The following is a 22,826-nucleotide window of genomic DNA, read 5'->3' as shown; positions in this document are numbered from 1 at the left end:
TCAGAGACTGAAAAACCTGATAAAATCAAAGTTGAATAGTGGGAACGCAGTCCCAGTACTAAGAGATCACAGATTGGAGGAACACCGAGCTGGAAGAGATTATGAATTCAATCAGCATAATGATGACCAAGAGCCACCAATGCCAGCTGAAGTCAATAATTGAGAGATTGACCATAGGCAGCAAAAGAAGAGGGAGGAGACTGACTGGCATCTGGCCTCAATGAACAAGAGAAGGCAATTAAGAACCTGAGGAATTACATCCATAAAAACAAATCACCAACCTACCATGCCATAAAAAATAGAAAAAAAAAAATGGCACAAAACACTCAACCTATACAGACCCTACTAACACAGAGAGAAAAAAAAACAGAGAGAGAAAGATGGGTGCAGGAGACACTCCATGATAGATACTACAATGACCTACATCATAAGATGGCTTCCAACACTTGGCTCACCAAAGAAAACTCTTCCCTGAGATCGAAGGATTCATATTCACCATCCAAGATCATGTAATCAACACCAGGAATTGCAGGAAATACATTGCCAAGGAACTCGAAAAACAGGTGAAACATGTTGTGAATGCCACTTGGCTCCAGAAACAATCCAGCACATACCACAGGGTGCAGGGTAATTGCTCAGAAAGAGTTCCCAACACAAACAGCCTCCAGAAATATGAGGGAAAAATCAGGAATTACTCAGACCTAAGACAGGAAGTAAGGAATGTAGCATAGAGAACAAGTAATGATTATGGAACAACCAATGGCATGGTGCCAAACAGTCTTCATAAGAATCTACAGCAATAGGCTTCCCAAAGAAGACTTACATGGAACTCCAGAACACCAGTAGGACAGACAGACAGACAGACAGACAGACAGACAGACAGACAGACAGACAGACAGAGAGTTCCTCGATCAACAGGATTGAATTTGAAAGTGCCTGTAATTCTGCTCAGACACGATAGGAGGAGGTAAATGTTGATAGCCTTGTTGATCAATTCGGCCATGGAGAGATTGTGCAAGGCTACATAGCCAGTGGGCAGGAGCAGCAGTGCGTAGCACACGCTTCTTGATTAGACCGGGGTTCGAGCCCGTGCCCACCGCATATCCCCGGAGCAATATGGCCTTAGTTGCTAATGCTCCTGAAAGCCAAATAAGAAACAAACAAACAAGCAAGGCTAAAGGAGTAGAATTTTTCTCACCCTGGTCTGTGCTTGTTAACAGGAGACACTGCTGCTACAGGGATGGGATACACTTAAACAGAAAGGGTGCAAGAATATTTTCTGATGCTATTGAGGCAGAATTGTCTCAAGTGGGTCTGAAAACTGCTAGCATGGCGGGATACACGGACTAATAGATTAACAGTAGCTGCTGGCAGAGGTGAAAATGATTCTTGCACTGCTTCTATTGAATCAACTAGCTGAATCAACCAGGCTACTGCAATTGAGCAGCAGCCCAGAAAGAAAGGAAATGGGGATTTCCAGGACTGCTGGGAGTCATAGTGGAACAAGTAAATACATGGGCTGTGTAAGAGTAACTAAGAGTAGAAACATTTGTATGTACACCAATGGTTGTAAAGGCATTCATAATATGAGGTATAAACAAAACGATGCAAATTTAATTAATTAATTTAACTACTTTGGTAGATGGCTATGTTAAAATGATGCTTTTGCACTAACCTATATGTTGTATGGTATAATGTAAAACTAGATAGTGTAATATGTATCACTGCATAGGTTTGTGTAGTATTGTCAATTAATCAATTAAATTTATTAACCTTATTAATTTTCATTATACATTAATTAAATTGTATGTGAACAGAAATCAAGCCGCAGAATAAAGCAGCAAAGCAAAGTGCACAAAATAGCGGGAGTGCTGTGGCTCGGGAGAGAACCGAATCGGCAAATCTCCAATGTATCACAGTATAAAAATATGTGCAACTTGTGAAATGTTTGTGGATTTTCTAGAACAGGACATGACCTAGCCAAAAAGGATACCTTTATGTGTGCTAAGTGCAGAGAGTGAAGAAATTAGGAGCCAACTCAGTGTTTTGATGGGCATTTATGACAGTTTCAAGGGGAAGGAAGATGCCATCGAAGGAATTAAAATGGGGACCTATTAAATTCTGAGCTTCCCAACTCAAAGGCAGAGTTCACTCCTGTGTTTAAGGCAACACAGCAGCAATCTTCAAGGTAAAATATGCAAGTCCCACAGGAGTTAGTTATTGTTGATTATTCTATTGTCAGGGAGATGGGAAATATATTGTGCAAAAAGGATAGGTGGAATAGGTAACTAAGAGTAGAAACAGGTGCATGTATACTTGCATGTACACCAATGATAGGAGTATAGTTAACCAATTTGATGAGCTGGAAGTGTAGTCAAGACATCAGGCAGATATAGTTGGGATATCGAGACGTGGTGTGACACAGACTTAATCAGTGCAGAATTGGAATTTGGGGAGTACAACGTGTACAGAAAGGATAGAGAGGACAGGAAGGTAGGAGGGGTTAAGCTGTTAGATAAGAAACACACAAAATCTAAGGAAGTGCATACAATTGATGTTGGGGGACAATGCAATGTTGACTCTGTTTAGTGTGACATAAGCACTAGGAAATGAAAATGAGAGCAGGTGTACGTTATAGGGCTAATGAATCTGATGAGTATAATGAGCAATTGTGCTGAGAAATTGAGTGGGCTAGTAAATCAGAGTGTTTTAAAATGGGGGGAATTTTAAATTCCCAGAGTTTGATTGGAATTTGTGGGTTGGTCACTCACACACTAGCAAGGCTTTTGTGGATTTATTGGATGATTGTTTTCTACAGCATGTTCGGGAGGCAACTAGAGGGAGTAATACTCTTCATCTGATTATCAGTAGTGATTCTTCATGCATTAAGAATCTGCAGATAAAGGAACCACTAGGTGGTAGTGATCACAGAGTGCTGAAGTGGGATTTGCTCAAAGAGGTAACTACCATCAGGGGTAAAGGGAAGGGTTTTTGCTTTCGTTAAGGCCACTATGGACGTCTGAGACAGTTTTAAAATCTATACGGTGGGACCAACTGATGATGTTACCAACAGCAAATTCAAAATGGGAAGCATTCAAAGAAATAATCTTGGAAGCTACTAGACTTTTCATACCAACTAAGAAATACTGTTCAAGATTTAGGCCTAAATGGATGTCAGATGAACTAATTGGACATGTGGCAGAGAGGAAAAATGCATGGGATACATATAAATTAATAGGTGACACAGAAGCCTATGATAGATATAAGCTGGTCAGTAATCAAGTCACAAAGGAGATTAGGCAGAGTATGAGAAATCTTTCGCAAAGAATGCAAAGAAAAACAGCAAGGAGTTCTTTACTTATGTAAACTCTAGAAGGAACGGGATGAATGATTGGTCCACTTGATATAGATGGTTAACTGTTGATGATCCTGATCATATAGCTAACAAACTAAATGAGTATTTTGCATCTACATTCACAAATGAGGAGTTATTCAGCGAGGGGAATGCCAGAGGTGAATTAAACTCTGGCAGTAAGCTAGATAATTTTGTTGTTGTTGTTCATATGGGGGTTTGATGGCACATAAGCTACTTTGGCTTATGCCATCGAACTTATAATGTGCCTCAGTAATTTTGTAATAACTGAGAGTAAAGTGGAGGAGAAATTGTTGAAGATAAACATAAGAAAGGCACCTGGATTGGATGGAATCTATCCAGGTATATTAAAGGAGGCAGCAAAGGAAGTGCAAAAACCCTTAGCCATAATTATTAGCATTAGTAGAGGCTTATGATGCAAGAAAAGCAAGCTTATGCAGCATCAGCCAAAAAAAAAAAAAAAAACACGCTCCCATTTCACCCCTCCGTTCGTTCCAAGTACCTGTCCAGCTCAGCTTTAAATTTATTTAGGCAATCAACTCCCACAACAGAGGATGGAAGTCTGTTCCACCAACCAACCACCAGATGGCTAAAGGCAAACTTCCGCACATCAATCCTACATCTGTCTTTCCTCAATTTGAATTTATGCCCTTTCAAATGATTATTTTGAGCAAGAGAAAGAATTCCATCAGCATTGAGCATGCTCAAGGCTTTTATTAAACAATATACAGTACAGCAGTACCCATAAAATGTATAATATATAGTAGGCATTAAATTAATAAAGTTGTAGTTATACTCTTTCTTATAGCATTCCAGAAAACTGTTTAAGAACATTATACATAAAAGCGCTGTTTTTTCCCCCATTTGTTAGGCACCTCAATAAAAGTTTCTTGTACTCTTGAGATATTCATTCTATATTACAATTTTGAGCATGTGGGTAATTAATCATGGCACCAAATGTCAGGACCATCAACTGAGAACTGGTATATAATGTTTGCATATATTGGATCAACTTCTGACACACACAAACAGAGAGATTATGACAGATTCCTTGGAATCGGGGAGTCTTACCCATGGACTGGAAATGTGCAAATGTGATCCCAATCCACAAAGGAGGATCAAGGGGAGATATAGGTAATTACAGACCTTTTAGCATTAATAGAGGTATATGATGCAAGAAAGCAAGTTTATGTAGCATCAGCCAAAAAAAAACAAAAACAAAATGCTCCCATTTCACCGCTCCATTCGTTTCAAATACCTGTCATGCTCAGCCTTAAATTTATTTAGGCTATCAACTTCCACAACAAAGGATGGAAGTCGGTTCCACCAACTAACTATCCACTGGCTAAAGGAAAACTTAAGCACATCTATGCTACATCTGTCTTTCAATAATTTGAATTTATGCCCTCTCAGGTGATTATTCTGAGCAAGAGGAAGAATTCCTGCAGCATTGAGCATGCTCAAGGCTTTTATTAAGCAATATACAGTACAGCAGTACCCATAAAATGTATAATATGGCATTAAATTAATAAAGTTGAAGTTGTACTCTTTCTTATAGCCTTCCAGAAAACTGTTTAAGAACATTATACATAAATGTGCTGGTTTTTTCCCCCATCTGTTAGGCAACTCAATAAACGTTTCTTGTACTCTTGAGATAGTCATTCTATATTACAATTTTGAGCATGTGGGTAATTAATCATGGCACCAAATGTCAGGACCATCAACTGAGAACTGGCATATAATGTTTGCACATATTGGATCAACTTCTGACACACACACACACCCACACACACACAGAGATTATGACAGATTCCTTGGACTCAGAGAGTCTTACCCATGGACTGGAAATGTGCAAATGTGATCCCAATCCACAAAGGAGGATCAAAGGGAGATATAGGTAATTACAGACCTTTTAGCATTAGTTGAGGTATATGATGCAAGAAAGCAAGCTTATATAGATCAGCCAAAAAAAAAAAAAAAAAAAATGCTCCCATTTCACCCCTCCATTCGTTTCAAATACCTGTCCAGCTCAGCCTTAAATTTATTTAGGCTATCAACTTCCAAAACAAAGGATGGAAGTCTGTTCCACCAACTAACTACCCACTGGCTAAAGGAAAACTTCTACATATCTATCCTACATCTGTCTTTCAATAATTTGAATTTATGCCCTCTAAGGTGATTACTCTGAGCAACAGGCAGAATCCCATCAGCATTGAACATGCTCAAACCATTCAAGGGTTTATACCCCTCAAACAGATCACCTCGCAGGTGCCTAGTCTCCAGACACGGTAATTTGCAAAATTTAAGCCTTTCTTCATAAGAGCAACGCTTTGTTCCATTCACTAATCTTGTTGCCCTTCTCTGTACTCGTTCAAACAGCTCTAGATCCTTCTTAAAATGAGGCCTCCAGACCTGTATACAGTATTCAAGGTGTAGCCTGATGATTGCCTTATATTAGAGTATAATCAACTCCTTATCCCTGCTAGAAAAATTTCTGTATATTATTCACAAGACACTAATGAGCTACTCTGTCAGACCGTCTGCACTGCTCAGAAAACTTCATATCTGCCTGCCAAAATTACCCCGAAGTCCTCTTCATTCTCTACCACCATGAGTGTAGTACAACACGGTTTATATATTACTCTGGGGTTACTGCTTCCCATATGCAATACTTTACTTTTCTCAATGCTAAATTTCAGTAGCCACCTCTCAGCCCATCTGTTCAACTTTTCTAGATCCTTTAGCAGTAGCATGCTGTCATTAGTGTTCTCTACCACTGTCAGTGTAGTAGCACAGAGTTGATACGTCATTGGGGGGATTACTGCTTCCCATATTCAGTATTTCACATTTGTCAATGTTAAATTTCATTTGCCACCTCTCAGCCCATCTGCTCAACTTTTCTAGATTCTGCTGCAGCAGTGTACTGTCATTAGTGTCCTAAACAATCCTGCCAACCTTTTTATCGTCTGCAAACTTGGACATTAAGCTTAATATACCATCATCAATATCATTTATAAATACACAAAAGAACAATGGACCCAACACTGAACCCTGAGGGACTCCACTAACAACATTAATCTACAAAGAGCACTCTCTTTGTAGTCTACAAAGAGCATTGATTAGCACTCTCTGTCTTCTCCCACTCAACCATCCCATTATCCATAGCAGCAATTTGCCTCCAATGCCACACTGCTCCAATTTGTGCAGCAGTCTTCTATGTGCAACAGTATCAAAAGCCTTTCTCAGATCCAAGTATATAATATCAAAGTTATTCCCTGCATCCAGTTCCTTTGTGACCACATCATAGTATCCAATCATATTGGTCAGGCAAGAGTTTCCTTTAATAAAAAAACATGCTGTGTACGAGCTATATAACTGAAATCTTGTCTAGATGATCTGCAGTGCTTCTTTAACCAGTGCCTCCATTAATTTTCCTGGAACAGAAGTTAAACTCTATTTACTTTTGTCACCCTTTAATCCTCCTTTGTGAATTGGGGTCACATTTACACATCTCTAGTCCATAGGTACCTCCCCTGAGTCCAAAGAAGCTCTCATAATTATGGATAAGGGTTTGCTTACTTCCTTTGCTGCCTCCTTTAATATAGCTGGATAGATCCAATCCTCTCCTGATGTCTTTTTTATGTTTATCTTCAACAATTTCCCCTCCACTTTCCTGTCAGTTATTACAAAATCATCTAGCTCACTGCCAGAGTTTAACTCACCTCTGGCATTCCCCTTCTTGAATAACTCCTCATGGGTGAATGTAGATGTAAAATACCCATTTAGTTTGCTAGCCATCTGAGCAGGATCATCAACTGTTGAACCATCAATATCCAGTGGACCAATGTGATTCATCCTTTTCCTTCAAGAGTTTACATAGGTAAAGAATTCTTTTTTGATTTTCTTTGCATGCTTTGCCAAGGATTTCTCATAATCTGCCATTGCCTGTTTAATCTCCGTTGTGATTTGGTTACAGACCAGCTTATATCTATCATATGTTTCCATATCACTCATTAATTTATATATATCCCATATATTTTTCTTCTCTGCCATATGTCTCATTAGTTTATCTGACATTCATTTAGGCAATATACCTTGAAAAATATTTCTTTGTTGGTATGTAAAGCCTAGTAACTTCCAAGATAAATTCTTTGAATGCTTCCCATTTTGAATTTGCTGTTGATAACATCATCAGTTGGTCCCATCTTACAGAATTTAAATACTGTCTCAGACTACCGTAGTCGCCTTTATGAAAGCAATAACCCTTCCCTTTAACCCTGATAGTAGTTACCTCTTTGAGTAAATCCCACTTCAGCGCACTGTGATCACTGCCACTTTGTGGTTCCTTTATCTGCAGATTCTTACTGCATGAAGAATCACTACTGAAAATCAGATCAAGAGTATTACTCCCTCTAGTTGCCTTCCGAACATACTGATGTAGAAAACAATCATCCAATAAATCCACAAAAGCCTTGCTAGTGTGGGTGACCAACCCATAAATTCCAGTCAATATTTGGGAAATTAAAATCTCCCATTATAAGACTCTCTGATTTACTGGCCCACTCTATTTCCCTGTACAGTTTCTTATTATTCTCATCAGAGTCTTTTCGCCTGTAACACACGCCTACTCTCAATTTTGATCTCCCAGTGCTTAAGTCACACCGAACTGACTCGACACTGCACTGTCCAACGATTTTGACTGGCTTCACTTTCTTGAATTTTATGTTTCTTAACTAATAGCATTACCCCTCCTCTCTTCCTATCCTGTCTATCCTTGCTGAATGGATTGTACTCCCCAAATTCCAGTTCTGCATTTCTTATATCTGTGTGACACCACATCTCTGATATCCCAACAATATTTGCCTTTGATGTTTTGAGCAATACCTCAAATTGATCAAATTTATTTATCAAAATCCTAGCATTGGTGTACATGCAAGTATACATGCACCTGTTCCTATTCTTAGCTACCCTAACACAACTCATGTGTTTACTTGTACCGCAATGACGCCCAGCAGTCAGTCTCTGAAATAGCCTGCATCTTTTTATTCCAGGCTGCTGCTGCTCATTCCAATAGAAGCGGTGCAAGAATCACTTTCATCTCTTCAAGTGGCTACTGTTAATCTATTAGTCTTTGTATCCCCCCAAGCTAGCAGTTTTCCAACCTACCTAACACTGCCTCGATAGCATCAGCAAATATTCTTGCACACTTTCTATTTAAGTGTATCCCATCCCTTTAGAAGCAGTCTCTCCTGTTAACAAGTACAGTCCAGGCTGAAAAAAATTCTACCCCTTGAGCCTTGCACAATCTTTCCAGGGCCGAATTGATCGACAAGGCTCTCATCATATACTCCCTCCTATCGTGTCTGGGCACAATTGCAGACACCTTCAAATTCAACCAGAATTCACGGGTTTTTTTCAATAAAGACCTGTACTTGTTTAGTTTAACTTCTGTTCCAGGGAAATTAATGGAGGCACTGGTTAAAGGATAATTTTGATATCATATATTTGGATCTTAGAAAAGCTTTTGGTACTACTGCACAATTTGGAGCAGTGTGGCATTGGAGGCAAACTGCTGCTATGGATGAAGGGATGGTTGAGAGAGAGAGAGAGAGGGGGGGGGTAATCAATGGACTGCTCTTCGTGGATTAATGTTATTAATAGAGTTCTCCAGGGTTTAGTTTTGGGCCCATTGTTGTTTTCTGTATTCATTAATGATATTGATGATGGTATATCAGGCTTAATGTCCAAGTTTGCAGATGCTACGAAGGTCGGCAGGGTTATTATGGACACTAATGTCAGTACGCTGCTGCAACAGGATCTAGAAAAGTTGAGAGGTGGCAAATGAAGTTTAACATTGATAAATGTAAAGTACTGCATACTGGAAGCAGTAACCTCAGAGTAACGTATCAACTCTGTGGTACTACACTGGTAGAGAGTGAAAAGGACATGGGCGTAATTGTGCAGGCAGATATGAAATTCTCTGAGAGTGCAGACAGTCTGCAAGAGTTGCTCATGGTGTCTTGTCAATGATATACAGGAATTTTTCTAGCAGGTATAAGGAGGTGATTATCCACTTGTAAAAAGCAATGTTCAGGCCACACCTTCAATACTGTATACAAGTCTTGAGGCGTCATTTTAAGAAGGATGTTGAGCTGTTGGAACTAGTACAGAGAAGGGCAACAAGATGAGTGAATGGAACAAAGGTTTGCTCTTACAAAGAAATTCTTAAGTTTTGCAAATTAGAGTGTCTGGAGACTAGGTACCTGCGAGGTGATCTGGTGGAGATGTATAAAGTCTTGAATGGTTTGAGCATGCTCAGTGCTGATGGGATTCTTCTTCTTGCTCAGAATAATTGCCTGAGAGAGCATAAATTCAAATTGAGGAAAGGCAGTTATAGGATAGATGTGCAGAAGTTTGCCTTTAGTGGTGGGTGTTTGCTGGAACAAACTTCCATGTGCCATTGTAGAAGTTGATAGCTTAATCAGATTCAAGGCAGAACTAGACAAACATTTGGAGCAAGTGGATTTTTGAAATGAGAAGGGGGGGGTGTTTTTTTTTTTTTTTTTTTTGGCTGATGCTATATAAGCTTGCTTTCTTGCATCATGTGCCCTTGCTAATGGTAAATGCTAACAGTAATAATAACTAGATTAATAGTAGTAAGACACAAAAAACACTCCATGTACCTTGTACCAGTACTCATCATGTGGAAAAGCCCCATAAAGGAGAAATAAATTTTATAACAGTATGTCGGTATAAAAAATGTGTGCCTGCATATGTATAAGTATGACAGTTTAGTTTGTGATTTGAGTGCATGTAGAGTGTTTATGTGGTTCTGACAGCCCTCCCCACCCCACCCCACCCAAATTACACTGCAGCAGGGGAAACCTACTCAGGAAACACATCCCTCTCCTGCTGATATAGTATCTCCCCTCCTTTTAGCTATGTTGAACTGTGTGCTCACAGAAATTGTCCCCTCCCCCATACAGTGCACTCTGACCCCATGACTGCACCCTTTCAGAAACCCATTCCCCCCACCTATCCAAATTTTTCACCTGGCAAAAAGATTTGGATAGATGGGCGGGAATGGGTTTCTGAAAAGGGTTTCTCTACCACCTCAAATCTTTTCCTGCTCTTAGCCTCCTGTGGAGGATGGACTTTTTGCAGACGGGTGCCCTTCATGCACTTTAACTAGTCTTTTCCAGGTGGAAGTCTTCTTATCATCCACCTTCTTTACCTTCACCTGTAATAGCCTCTTCGGCACCAAGTTAACTGACAAAGCTTTTTCATGTACGCTCACATACTGTGTGTGGGAAGGATTGCGGACATTTTGAAATTTAATCCTAACTAGCAACTTTTTCTTAACATTTCATGTACTCTCAGGTCTCACGTACTGTGTCTGGGAAGGTTTGCGGACATATTGAATTTTAATCCTAACTAGCAAATTTTTCTTAACATTGCCCTGTACTTTTTAAAGTAAATCTTCACATCACCTAACCTTAATATGATTAGTACCAACATATACAGTAATATCACATTTTGTGTGGTTCAAAGATGATAGCTACTCCATGTCAACCTTTGCCCCTGGCAGGCATAAAGTCTATATCCCATCCTTTTTACAAAATACATTTCCCACTTTGATGATAACAAAATTACTGATAATAGCCACTTCCTGTGGGGCTAGCATATCCTTCCATGGAGGCTTTCCTTGTGTCACGTGTTGCATAAGTCTAGTCTCTTTGTTGTGGATGGCTGAGTGCCTAATAAGGTCCAACTTTTTAAATTTCTTCAGGGGCATCAAGTCTGTTCCTAAGTCCTTATATAAGCCCATCAGAACACTGAATTGGTAATTAATCTCCTCACACTCTTTGTAATGGAAGCATACCAGATATGCCCTTTGACCGCACTGTATGGAAAAGTGACACAACTCAAAAAATGTGATTTTTCAGAAAATCGAAAACAAAGAATCAGATAAGGTTTCATCTCAATTGTGGGGGGGGGACGGATTAATACACTAGAAAAAAATTACCAACTTGATAAAGTGCAATAAACTTTCTAACATATTTGTGTTACCATCACTACTATAGAGGTCATACCATGAGTTTGAGTTGTGTCACTTCTCTTATTTGTTATTTATTTATGTTTTTTCAGTTGTGCACTTTTAATATGGGAAAGGTACAAAAAATTTATATTTTGCATTTAGACAAAAATATCATACAGTATTTTGTTAATTAATGAAAATATATTTTGAAATGAACAATGTAACAAAAACAAAAAAAAAAAAATGTAATTTTAATTAAAAGAATACAATAATTCTCTTATTAATTAACACCAGGGGCTCACATCTGGTGAGTATGGGCGTGGCACACCCAAGGTCCTGAGCTGGATACCATCATTCTTCTCTTCCTTGGTGATTCCCTTCTACTTCTACTTCTCTCTCTCTCTCTCTCTCTCTCTCTCTCTCTCTCTCTCTCTCTCTCTCTCTCTCTCTCTCTCAGGGTAAGTTAGAATTTCTTTTTTTTCAGCTGGTGCAACAAAAGCCTCAGGCTTCCTTGCACCATATGACTAATGATAATAATAATCAAAATAAGGTTTCAAAGTGGAAACATAAAACCGTTCACAGCTTGTAGAGACATGATTTATCTTAATCAGGTCTTCGATATCCGAGATTTTTTTAATCTGAAGCTTATATCTTCTTGTGTATGTTGATATCATTTTGATAGTTTTAACCCTGCGATGACTGAAGTCTCTTATTAGCCACAATTTTTTTTACAGTCCTCTTGCTCGTATGACGTTTTTATAATTAATATGCTGGGACTACATTTTTTAATCTTAAGTATCTTGATTTTGCCTAGCTTTATATTTTCACTGTCTTCTGTATTTGAGTTGTTCTCATAATGCTGACAAACAATTTTAAAATCGATATGGGTATTTTAGTTACTCTATATGGATTCCTCGTTTCTTAATGTGTTAACGTAACATACTGCCAAAGATAAATTGCCAAAGATTCTGCAAATTTGTGGAATTTGCAGAATCTCGAGGATTGTCAGTAATGAACACTTTTTTCAAGAAAAGGGCGAACAGAAAGTGGACATAGAAGAGCCCAAATAGATTAACAACTAATGAAATTGACTTCAAAATTACTAACAGAAGATATATCGTGAATGATGTTGCCGTCCTAAACAAGGTAAATGTTGGAAGTGATCACAGAATGGCAAGATGCACACTTGATATAGATGTAAGAAAAGAAAGGAAAAAAACTGACTAGAGTAAATAATACAAAGGTCTTTGAGATAACAGAAGAGGAGAAAATGCAGCACGTACTGTAACTTAAGAACAAGTTTGAGCTTCTTCAGATCGCTGAGGACCAAGATATCGATGAAGAATATTACAACTTTCTGAAAGTGATAAAGTCCAAGAAACTAGAGGTAAAAAGAAATCCAAACAAGGAAAAATTAGTCAAGAAATGGTTGTCATGATGATCTGAAGATGACAAATGAAGAGCAAGATAAAAACTGACAATGACAAATTTGAGTATACTGAGTTATGAAAAGCCTTTAGAAAGAGACTCAGAGAAGACATTATTATTATTATTATATGGTGCAAGGAAGCCTTATGCTGCACCAGCAAAAAAAAAAAAATTCCCGAGTTACCCTGAGTGAGTGAGTGAATGAGAGAGAGAGAGAGAGAGAGAGAGAGAGAGAGAGAGAGAGAGAGAGAGAGAGAGAGAGAGAGAGGGAGAGGGAGAGTCAAAAGTAGAAGAGAATCATCAAGAAAGGGAAGAATGTTGATATCCAGCTCAGGACCCTGGGTGTGCCAAGCCCATACTCACCAGATGTGAGCCCCTGACATAAAAAGATTTAACACAAGAAAAGTAGAAAAAGCATTAAGGGAAAACAAAGGACTTAAATCAGCAGCCATGAGATGTAATACAGAAGGACAAATGATACTGAAACTGAAGAATAGTGATGGTGTACTTATAAATAGCAGAGAAGGCATAATTCAAATAGAAGAAGACTACTATAGAGAATTATACAAGGAGTAAGGGAATGATGCCAGCAGTGGGGAAAATGGATTGCAAATTAGTAACACATACAACACACCCGATATCTTTCCTGATGAGGTAGAACATGCGTTGAAGAAAATGAAGAATTAGAAAGCCTCAGGGGAAGATGAAGTTATCGAAGAGTTGTTAAAATTGGGAGGAAGAGACATGGCACAAAAACTGGCAAGACTCTTCACAAAATGCATTAGAAAAGGTGCGACACCTAAGGAGTGGAATAATACAATCATAGTTTTGCTGCATAAGAAAGGAGATAAATCAGAAACTGGAAATTATAGACCAATTAGCTTGTTATGCCACATCTACAAGTTGTTCACAAGGCTTATTACTAACAGATTAGAAAGAATACTTGATGAGAATCAACTGAAAGAGCAAGCTGGCTTTAGGACAGGATTCTCAACTATGGATCACCTTCACGTAATATCACAGCTAATGGAGAAAGCAAATGAATATAAAACACTGTTGTTGTTATTTGGTTTTTAGGAGCATTAGCAACATATTTCTCCGGAAATATGAGGTGGTCATTCCCTGACCTTTCCGCATCCTCCGTATTTGGTGGTGACGGGATCGAACCCTGGTCTAATCAAGAAGCGTGAGCTACGCACTGCTGCTCCTTCCCACCTGACGTTATGCCTAGCAGTTGTGGATTATGAAAAGGCATTTAGCTCCATACAGCATAAGGCAATATTTCTGACACTGGAAAGACAAGGGATAGATACCCCATATATTATGAATTTGAAGAAAATATATGAGAATGCTACCTCCTTTATTAGACTAGACAAAGACAGCAGCAAATTTAACATTGAGAAAGGAGTTCGACAAGGAGACACAATATCTCTGAAGTTGTTTACTGCTGCCCTTGAGGAAGCTTTCAGAAGATTAGACTGGTCGCAGAAAGGAGTCAATGTGAATGGAGAGTACCTAAACCATTTACGATTTGCAGTGACATTTTGGTCATAAGCAATAATCCCAAAGAATTAGAGGAAAATCTTAATCAGTTATGTAGAGTTAGTAAGGATTTTGAACTAAAGATGAATATGGTTAAAACAAAAGTAATGATGAACAAGTATGCCACAGAAAGGGATATAATGATTGAAGGAGTAGTAATTGAAAAGGTGGAGTGATATACTTATCTGGGACAACAGATAAGTATATCATTATATCATTATTACATCAGCTGTAATAACGATAAATGGCTGGAAGTCAAGGGAAGAATAAATTTTGGATGGATAGCATTCAGGAAATACAGTCACATACTGAGGAGCAATATCCCAGTTTGTCTGAAATATAAAATAATGAACCAATGTATGCTCTCCAATGTATGCTCCCCACCATGACTTATGGAAGTGAAACTTCGGCACTCACCAAAAAAATAGAAGAGAAGCCGAGAACTACACAGCGAAGAATGGAACGAATTATATTGGGAATGAGACTGTTAGATAAGAAGAGAAACACATGGATTAGGCAGCAAACTCAAGTAAAGGACATTCTTATCAAAAGTAAAGAACTAAAATTGTCTTGTGCAGGACACATAGCTCGAAGACATGATGACGGATGGACTAAGAAAATAACAGAAGGGAGCTATAAGAAAATCTGGAAGACAAAGTCGGAGATGGATAGATGAAATGCATGAGTTTGTGGGTAGTACATGGATGGCCATTGCACAAAACAGAAGGAACTGGAAAGATGCTGGAGAGGCCTTCATCCCGCAGTGGATTGAAAATAACTGATGATGAGTGATGGACTCTGCTTGAATACTCAATGTAGATAGATGGCAACAGTGAATTTATTGTTCTATGGCCCACTGCAGTTGTCCGAGTAGAAGGCAATCTCAAGATCAGTACTATTCACGGATCTGGCAGTCCCTAAATATTTGTAAACGCAAGTGGCTATTTCTATGGTCCCCCAGTTACCTTCACCAGAAGTTACCTTTGCCAGAAGAAACACCGTACTTTATCACTTTTAAGTTCTAAAATTGTAAATTTATAGTGGTTTAATTTAGATTTGTAATAGAATAAGAAAACATCATCCAGTCACAATTAAAAAAGTGTTGTTTTACCAGCGCAACGAATAATCTATAAAATAATATAAATAATTTATATTATATAAATTATAATATATATATATATATATATAAATATAATATAAATAATATAATTATTTATATTATAAATAATTATAAATTATATATATAAATATAATATAAATAATCAACAGATAATCTTGTCTGTTACAACTCTGATGTGTCACTTTTCTACTGTGACCAGTAGCAATACTTACTTAGTGAAAAAGCAACGCAACTGCACTCTACTGGCTCAAAATTGGAGTTAAAAATATGTAGTTTTTTCCAGGATGTAGAGTTCAAGCTTATGCATCCTCCTATTATATTAACTCAAATTCGACAATTTTTGAGTTGCGTCATGTTTCCATACGATATGCAATCTCGCTAGAGATAACTCCATAAAAATATGAATATAGAATACAAGTAGCACACTAAATGTAATTCTGATTTAAAAGAGAATGGACATTGATGGTTTGCTCTCAAGTAAAAGCATTTCTGATACTTTGAGCTTTTTGATTTTCTGCCATTGTTAGAGATATAAATTACATCCTGCAGGATAATGTGCCATGTTACAAAATGTGGATTGTTTGATAAATGACTCCAAGAGCACGAGAGTGACATCATACTTCAATGGCATACCAAGTCACTAGATCTCAAGACAATGCATGAAATGGAATGATCTGTTCGTCAGTGACTGATCAGAGGAAAGATGCAATTAGGCCTGCATGGGACATCACTCCTGCACACTGATTTTTGTACCAGTCCATGCCCAAATGATATCAAGTTTTTCTGAGAGCTAAAAAAGAAGCTATTAGGTTAGCAACCTAATAAGCTGTCCACTATGTATTTTACCCTATTAATATAATCACACTATATTCTATGAACCAAAAAGAATCCACACTATATTCTAAGAATCACACACACAGCACAGCTTGGTATCTCTGCTGTTCTGTCGAGAACTGGCAGTAAGTAGCATATCAGTTGCCTAAAAAAGTAGCATACCATATATCATTTTTGATTAAAAGGGCTAACTATAAATTAAAAACCAGTTATTATTTGATTGTTACATATATGTGTGCATTGACACTTCCACTCACCTTGCAGATCATTGGATCATAATATATACTAATCTCGCTTCCCTCTTGAATACCACTGTCACAGCGAACCTGTATAAACAACACTTAAATTTCAAACGTCATATGTATTCATCCTGTAAGTAACACCATTATCACAACTTAAATAAAGCCAGAATATATATGGGCACATGAAAGTAATACTGTGTACTAATTTTACGTAACCAACTTTGCATGTTGTTTGCTGTGTATTTAACATTACCAAAAAGTATATGAACGCACTTTCAAGTGAAATGGGTATTATTCTTAAAAGAATGATAGAAAGTATGGTATCTGACAAGTAAATATATATAGAAAGTACAAAAAACAACTGAAGAGAATCAGTGAATTTGTTAATGTAATGAATTTGTGCATATTTGTCACTGCATGCAGTATGACCCTTATCACTCTGGCAGCAGAAATATGGCCACCAAAGAGGTTTGCATTAGCTATCCTAATGATCTAAATCAGTGGTTTTGAAACCCTGCTCTGTGGATCCCAAGGAATCGCGAACACTTCCCAGGAGATCTGTGGGTAATTTCTGTAATGGCTACTTTGAATTTTTTTTTTTTTTTTACACAAAATCTAAATATTGTTACAGACTGGATATCGCACCTGACACGAGAATTCAGTTGTCTACAATCACTCCCAACTTTGAAGGACTTTGTGAGACGAAAAAACACCTTTCTTCACACTAGCAGCCTATGAGGTATGACTGATTGTATTCTCAAATAGTGACAGTTTATTATTCAGTTAATTTTTTGTAGCAGTCTGAAAAAAATAGATTTAATCATATAAGAATCAGTTCTGAGTTTATAAATTTTTAATTTTGGAGACCTATCGACCGGACACACCATATTTAAGTAAGCTAGAATATGAGGATCTGTGTTATTTTTCAAAGCAAAAAGGTGTCCACGAGTAAAAAAAGTTTGGGAAATACTGATCTAGATGATTGCAAATGCCAACAATGGTTCACTAAATTCTGATCAATATCTATTGTTCAGGAAATCCAAGGGATCTGTTCATATATGAAGCAGACCCTTGTTAAAACACTGAAGGGTTCCCAAGTAAATCTAACTTTTAATCATCTTCTCCTTTGGAATTTTATCTGGGGGGTGGGATCTTGTACACCAAACAAACGTGCGAACATGACATGCATTATTTGATCATAGATAGTATAAACCAGAGCTGTAATGTTCAATACGTTCTACGTTGATATCAATATTTGTAAAATAATAAGAGAAGTTTACCTGAATATTCTGTACATACTATAGTTTACCTATAGTATGTCCAGAAATTAAAAGGAAAAAAATCGAAAATCTTACATTAGAGTAACAAATAATTAAAAAAACAATTTAACACAATTAAAAATAAGAAAATTAATTAAAAGAATTTAATGAAATTTTGCATTGTCAGTTTCAGGAAGGAAAATAGTTTTGCAATTTTTTCTTTAAATTATTTTAATTAAGTTTCTTATTTTTAATTGTGTTAAATTGATTTTTAATTATTTGTTACTCTAATGTAAGATTTTCGATTTTTTAATTTTAATTTCTGGAGAGTATCATACGGAAGTGTTCTACGTACTATATTGAGATAAACTTCTCTTATTATTTTACAAATATTATTTGATCATACATTGAATGCTAAGGTCAGCATAAAAGACAACCATGATGATCTAAGTGAGAAGCATGTGTGACTCAAATAACTAGCAAATGCAATGAAGTCAAAGGTCTTGTTTTTGAGAAACTGATAGGCATGCACCAAATGTGCATGCCTATCAGTAACCTTTATAAATAAAACAAATAAATAAACAGTTCATAAGCTATCCTTATGTGTCTATCATATCATTGTATATTTTATTTTATATTGCTCATGATTGCTTTGCTTTCCTCCCCCCCCCACCTCAAGATTCAAACAGCCACAGCTCTATAATCGTACAGAATTGATTCCACATTTACATGCACTTTTTAAACTAAAACTGCCTCAGAAATATATATCTATCTATCTGGTGCATGTGTGTGTCTGTGTGTATATATATATATCCAATATCTTAAATTTTAGAATCAAATAAATAAAATAAAACATAAGCCAGTAGAGTGGCAAAAACTGTAGAGCGAAAATTAACATAAAAATAACCCAAAACAAAATGAACAAACGGAAAAGGGAGAGTAAAGGTAAGACATAAACAGTAGCCGAAAAACCCCTATATAATTTCGCACTTTAATATATATTATATATATATATACATACAGGCACACACGCAGGCCACTCTGAGTACCCATGCTGACCACGGTTCACTGGCGACAGCACCTACAATGGGCATGCGAGCATCAAAACTGGATCTTGAGTGATTGGAAGAAGTTTGTATGGTCCGATGAATATATATATATATATACACACACCGATGAGCCAAAACTTTATGACCAGTGAGCCATTATGCAAATCGAAGCAACTGCAAGTGAAATATACGCCCGCCCCACGTATGCGGGTTGGGACACAGTATAAAAAACACCTGATACTGAGCTCCGTTAATCAGTGTTACTCTTGTTCTTCAGATGGGAAAGGCAGCGAGTTTGACAAATTACAAAATTGTAATGGCCAGTTTGACTGAAGCGAGTTTGACAAATGCCAAATTGTAATGGCCAGACGAATGGGTCAGAGAATATCCGAAATGGCATGGCAGGTGGGATGCTCTCGGTCAGCCATGGTTAGTACCTACTGAAAGTGGTCCGAAGAGGGAAAACCCACAAACTGCCGGCGAGGTATTGGACAACCACGGCTCATCGATGCTTGAGGTGAGCAAAGGCCCTCCCGGATGGTACATGGATTGTGGCACAGCCCGCCAGTAATTGGAATGTTGGTGAAGGGAGTAATATCGAACTCTGCTGAAAATGGGGCTGTGTAGCCACAGGCCACTCTGAGTACCCATGCTAACCACGGTTCACTGGCGACAGTGCCTACAATGGGCATGCGAGCATCAAAACTGGATCTTGAGTGATTGGAAGAAGTTCGTCTGGTCCGATGAATCATGTTTCCTGTTTTCCTGTTGCACCACGTGGAAGGCCAGGTTCGTGTGCATCATTTACTTGGGGAAGTGATGGCACCTGGAATGGATGCACCATGGGATGAAAACAAGCCAGCCACAATGGTGTCATGCTTTGGGCGATGTTCTGCTGGGATACCCTGGATCCATTCATCCATGTGTTGGACACTCTGACATCTACCACCCCTAAACATCAATGCTGACCAGGTGCACCCTTTCATGGCAACAGTCTTCTCCTCTGGCAGTGCCATCTTTCAGCAGGATAATGTACCATGCCACACCACCCGGATTGTTCGAGACTGGTTCGTGGAACACGAGGCAGACTTCCAGGTATTGCCCCGGCCTCCAAATTCTCCAGACATCAATCCCATTGAGCATCTGTGGTTTGTTTGAAAAGCAACTCTGATCTGCAGTGTTTCAACCACGGACCTTACAGGAGTTAAAGGATCTGCTGGTTACGCGTTGGTACCAGATACCACAAGACACATTTAGAAATCTAGTAGAGTCCATGCCCCACCAGGTACGAGCTGTTTTGGCTGCATGTGGAGGACTAACATCATATTAGATAGGTGGTCATAATGTTTTGGCTCATCTGTGTTTGGCTCACATATATATCATCATCACATCTGCCATTTTCAATCCACTGCAGGATGAAGGGCTCTCTCCAACAAATTTACAGTTCCTCCTGTTTTGTGCAATGGCCATCCATTTACCCACAAACTCATGAATTTTATCTGTCCATCTCCGTTGTTGTTCCAGGTTTTATTTTAGCTCCTCTTGGGTACCATTCTATTATTTTCTTAGTCCATCTGTCATCATGTCTTCGAGCTCCTGCCCAAGACCATTTGAGTTCTTTAGTTTTGATAAGACTTACTTATACGAGGGGATATCAAAAAGTTCGCACCCTGACCTAGTAATAAATATCAGTAGGAAGGTGGCATTTTTAATATAATTTGTCTACACAATAACTAACGTGTGAAATTTCATTTCTGTACGTGACTGTACGCCAAAGGTGGAGCCCAGAATCTCAGGAAGGATGCTATGGTTGAAAAAGTGGAGTATCGAGCAATGATCAAGTTCCTATGTTTGCAGAGCAAGAAAGCTTAGAAAATTGATGATCCTATTACAGTGTAAAAAAAATTAGAATGGGAGTTCCAGTGCTGTCATACAAGTGTCTCTGACGAGTCAACAGAAGGAAGGCCATCAACATCCACAGATAGTGAGATGGTTGCAAGGTTGAGCAGCTGGTGCTGAGTGACAGAGGTTTTACAATCCATTTCATCACAAGTGCAGTGGGAATTAGTTATGGAGTCTGCCCACAGGATTTTACATGACCGTCTGCACATCTAATGTTTCCACACGATGAGTTCCAAGATTGCTGACGCCTTTGCAGAAGCAATGTCGAATGCAATGTTCTCGCTAACTTTTGGATTTATGTAATGTGAATGTTGAGAATTTTTTCATCAGTTGTTCACAAATGAAGAATGCTGGGCGTATAATAAAGAAACCATTGCATGGGTGGCGCTTTAATTCATCTCAGGAAGTCATCAATGAAGTGAAATCGTGGTTTCAGACAAAAAGTGAGGACTTCTATGCTCAAGGCATTAAACAAGTGATCTACAGATGGGTGGAATTGTGCCTCCGTAGCCAGGTGGGCAGGAGCAGTGGTGCGTAGCACACGCTTCTTGATTAGGTCGGGGTTCGAGCCTGTGACCACCAAATACTGAGGATGCGGAAAGGTCAGTGAATGACCACTGCATATCCCCGGAGCAATATGGCCTTAGTTGCTAATACTCCTAAAAACCAAATAACAAACAAACGTGGGTAAAATGTGTTATTGTACATCAGAAATTTTTAACCAGTGTGCCACAAAGGATCTGCAGATGTGTCACAGAGTTTGGGGGAAGGTAGAAAAGAAGCAAGAAAAAAATTTGTGAATAAAAAAAATTGTCTAGGTAATTTTTGAAGTATTGTATATTTTTCATGAAAGGCCGATAAGGATGAAAATAATAACAGTTTAATAAAAAAAAAAAAGTTATTATAGTAATATTAGTTATTATACTATACTATATACTTTACTATATTAGTATTATAGTAAAGTTATTATAGTAATATTAAAGAATGTCTGTCTCTGTTGTTCCAGATCCCAAAATAACTCTGCAATGTACTTTTACCACGGCAACTTTCATCATTGTCAAGCCACCAGTGTCTGCTTCAGTGAGCTGTTGTTCGTATCAGGTGTGTTATTCCGTGTGAGTTTGCACTAATGCATTTTTGTTTATTTCTTTTTTGTTTTAATTATTTCGTTATTTCTGAATTTATTCGATTTTTATTTTATCGGGCTTATTAGACATGCACAGATTTCTAATTAAAAAATGCAAGTTAGATGATTGCAATGAATCAAGTGTAGCTGGCACTAGTTCTGGTAGTATAACACATAGTGCAGTTAGTATTAGTTCTAAAACTGTCGTGCACCAGCATAATGAAGATTATTTGCTTTTCAGATTCTTTTCATCTGGAGAAGAGCAGCCATGTCCTAAGTGTGTTGTGTGTGGTGGGAAACTGGCAAACCAAGCTATGGTTCCAAGTAAACCCGAAAAGACACCTTCACACAAAGCACTCACATTTATGCAAGAAACCAACTGAATATTTTAAAAGGCTTATAGCTGAACAAACATGCCAGGCTGAACAATGGACCAAAATCAGAACTATTTCTGACAAACAAAGAAGCAAGATATGTTGTAGCCAAAATTGTGGCAAAAAAGATGAAATCTGTTGTTGTTATTTGGTTTTTAGGAGCATTAGCAACTAAGACCATATTGCTATAGGGATATGCGGTGGTTATTCCCTGACCTTTCTGCATCCTCCGTATTTGGTGGCTCATGGGCTCGAACCCCGGTCTAATCAAGAAGCATGTGCTACACACTGCTGCTCCTGCCCACCTGGCTACGGAGGCACCGAAATCACATGCAATCGCTGAGTCAGTAATTTTACCAGCATGCTGTAAAATTGTAAATATTATGTTTGGCGAGGAATATGAAAAAGAGATTTTGAAAATCCCTATGTCTGATAACACTAATTAGTCAGCATATACAAGGCATGTCTCAAGACGCTGAATCACAAGTGATAGTTTGTATGGGTAGCACAGTGGTACCATTACTATACTCCCCACACCA

The 22,826-nt window shown here is 38.1% G+C and overlaps 1 protein-coding gene across 1 annotated transcript in view; it reads right to left on the bottom strand.

The window, feature by feature from the left end:
* Nucleotides 1-22,826, bottom strand: part of LOC150091114 (propionyl-CoA carboxylase alpha chain, mitochondrial-like) — a 1,103,107-nt gene that overhangs the window by 304,252 nt on the left and 776,029 nt on the right. Inside the window, exon 15 of the mRNA XM_090381963.1 lies at nt 16,593-16,661. Coding sequence (XP_090238089.1) covers nt 16,593-16,661 — 69 coding nt within the window. The remainder of the gene's footprint in view (nt 1-16,592; nt 16,662-22,826) is intronic.

Source organism: Mastigoproctus giganteus, chromosome 1, assembly GCF_048544385.1.
Source record: "Mastigoproctus giganteus isolate SK-2022 chromosome 1, ASM4854438v1, whole genome shotgun sequence".
NCBI lineage: Eukaryota > Metazoa > Arthropoda > Arachnida > Uropygi > Thelyphonidae > Mastigoproctus > Mastigoproctus giganteus.
Note: the sequence above shows the minus strand (reverse complement) of the source record. Positions and strands in the feature narration are given on the sequence as shown.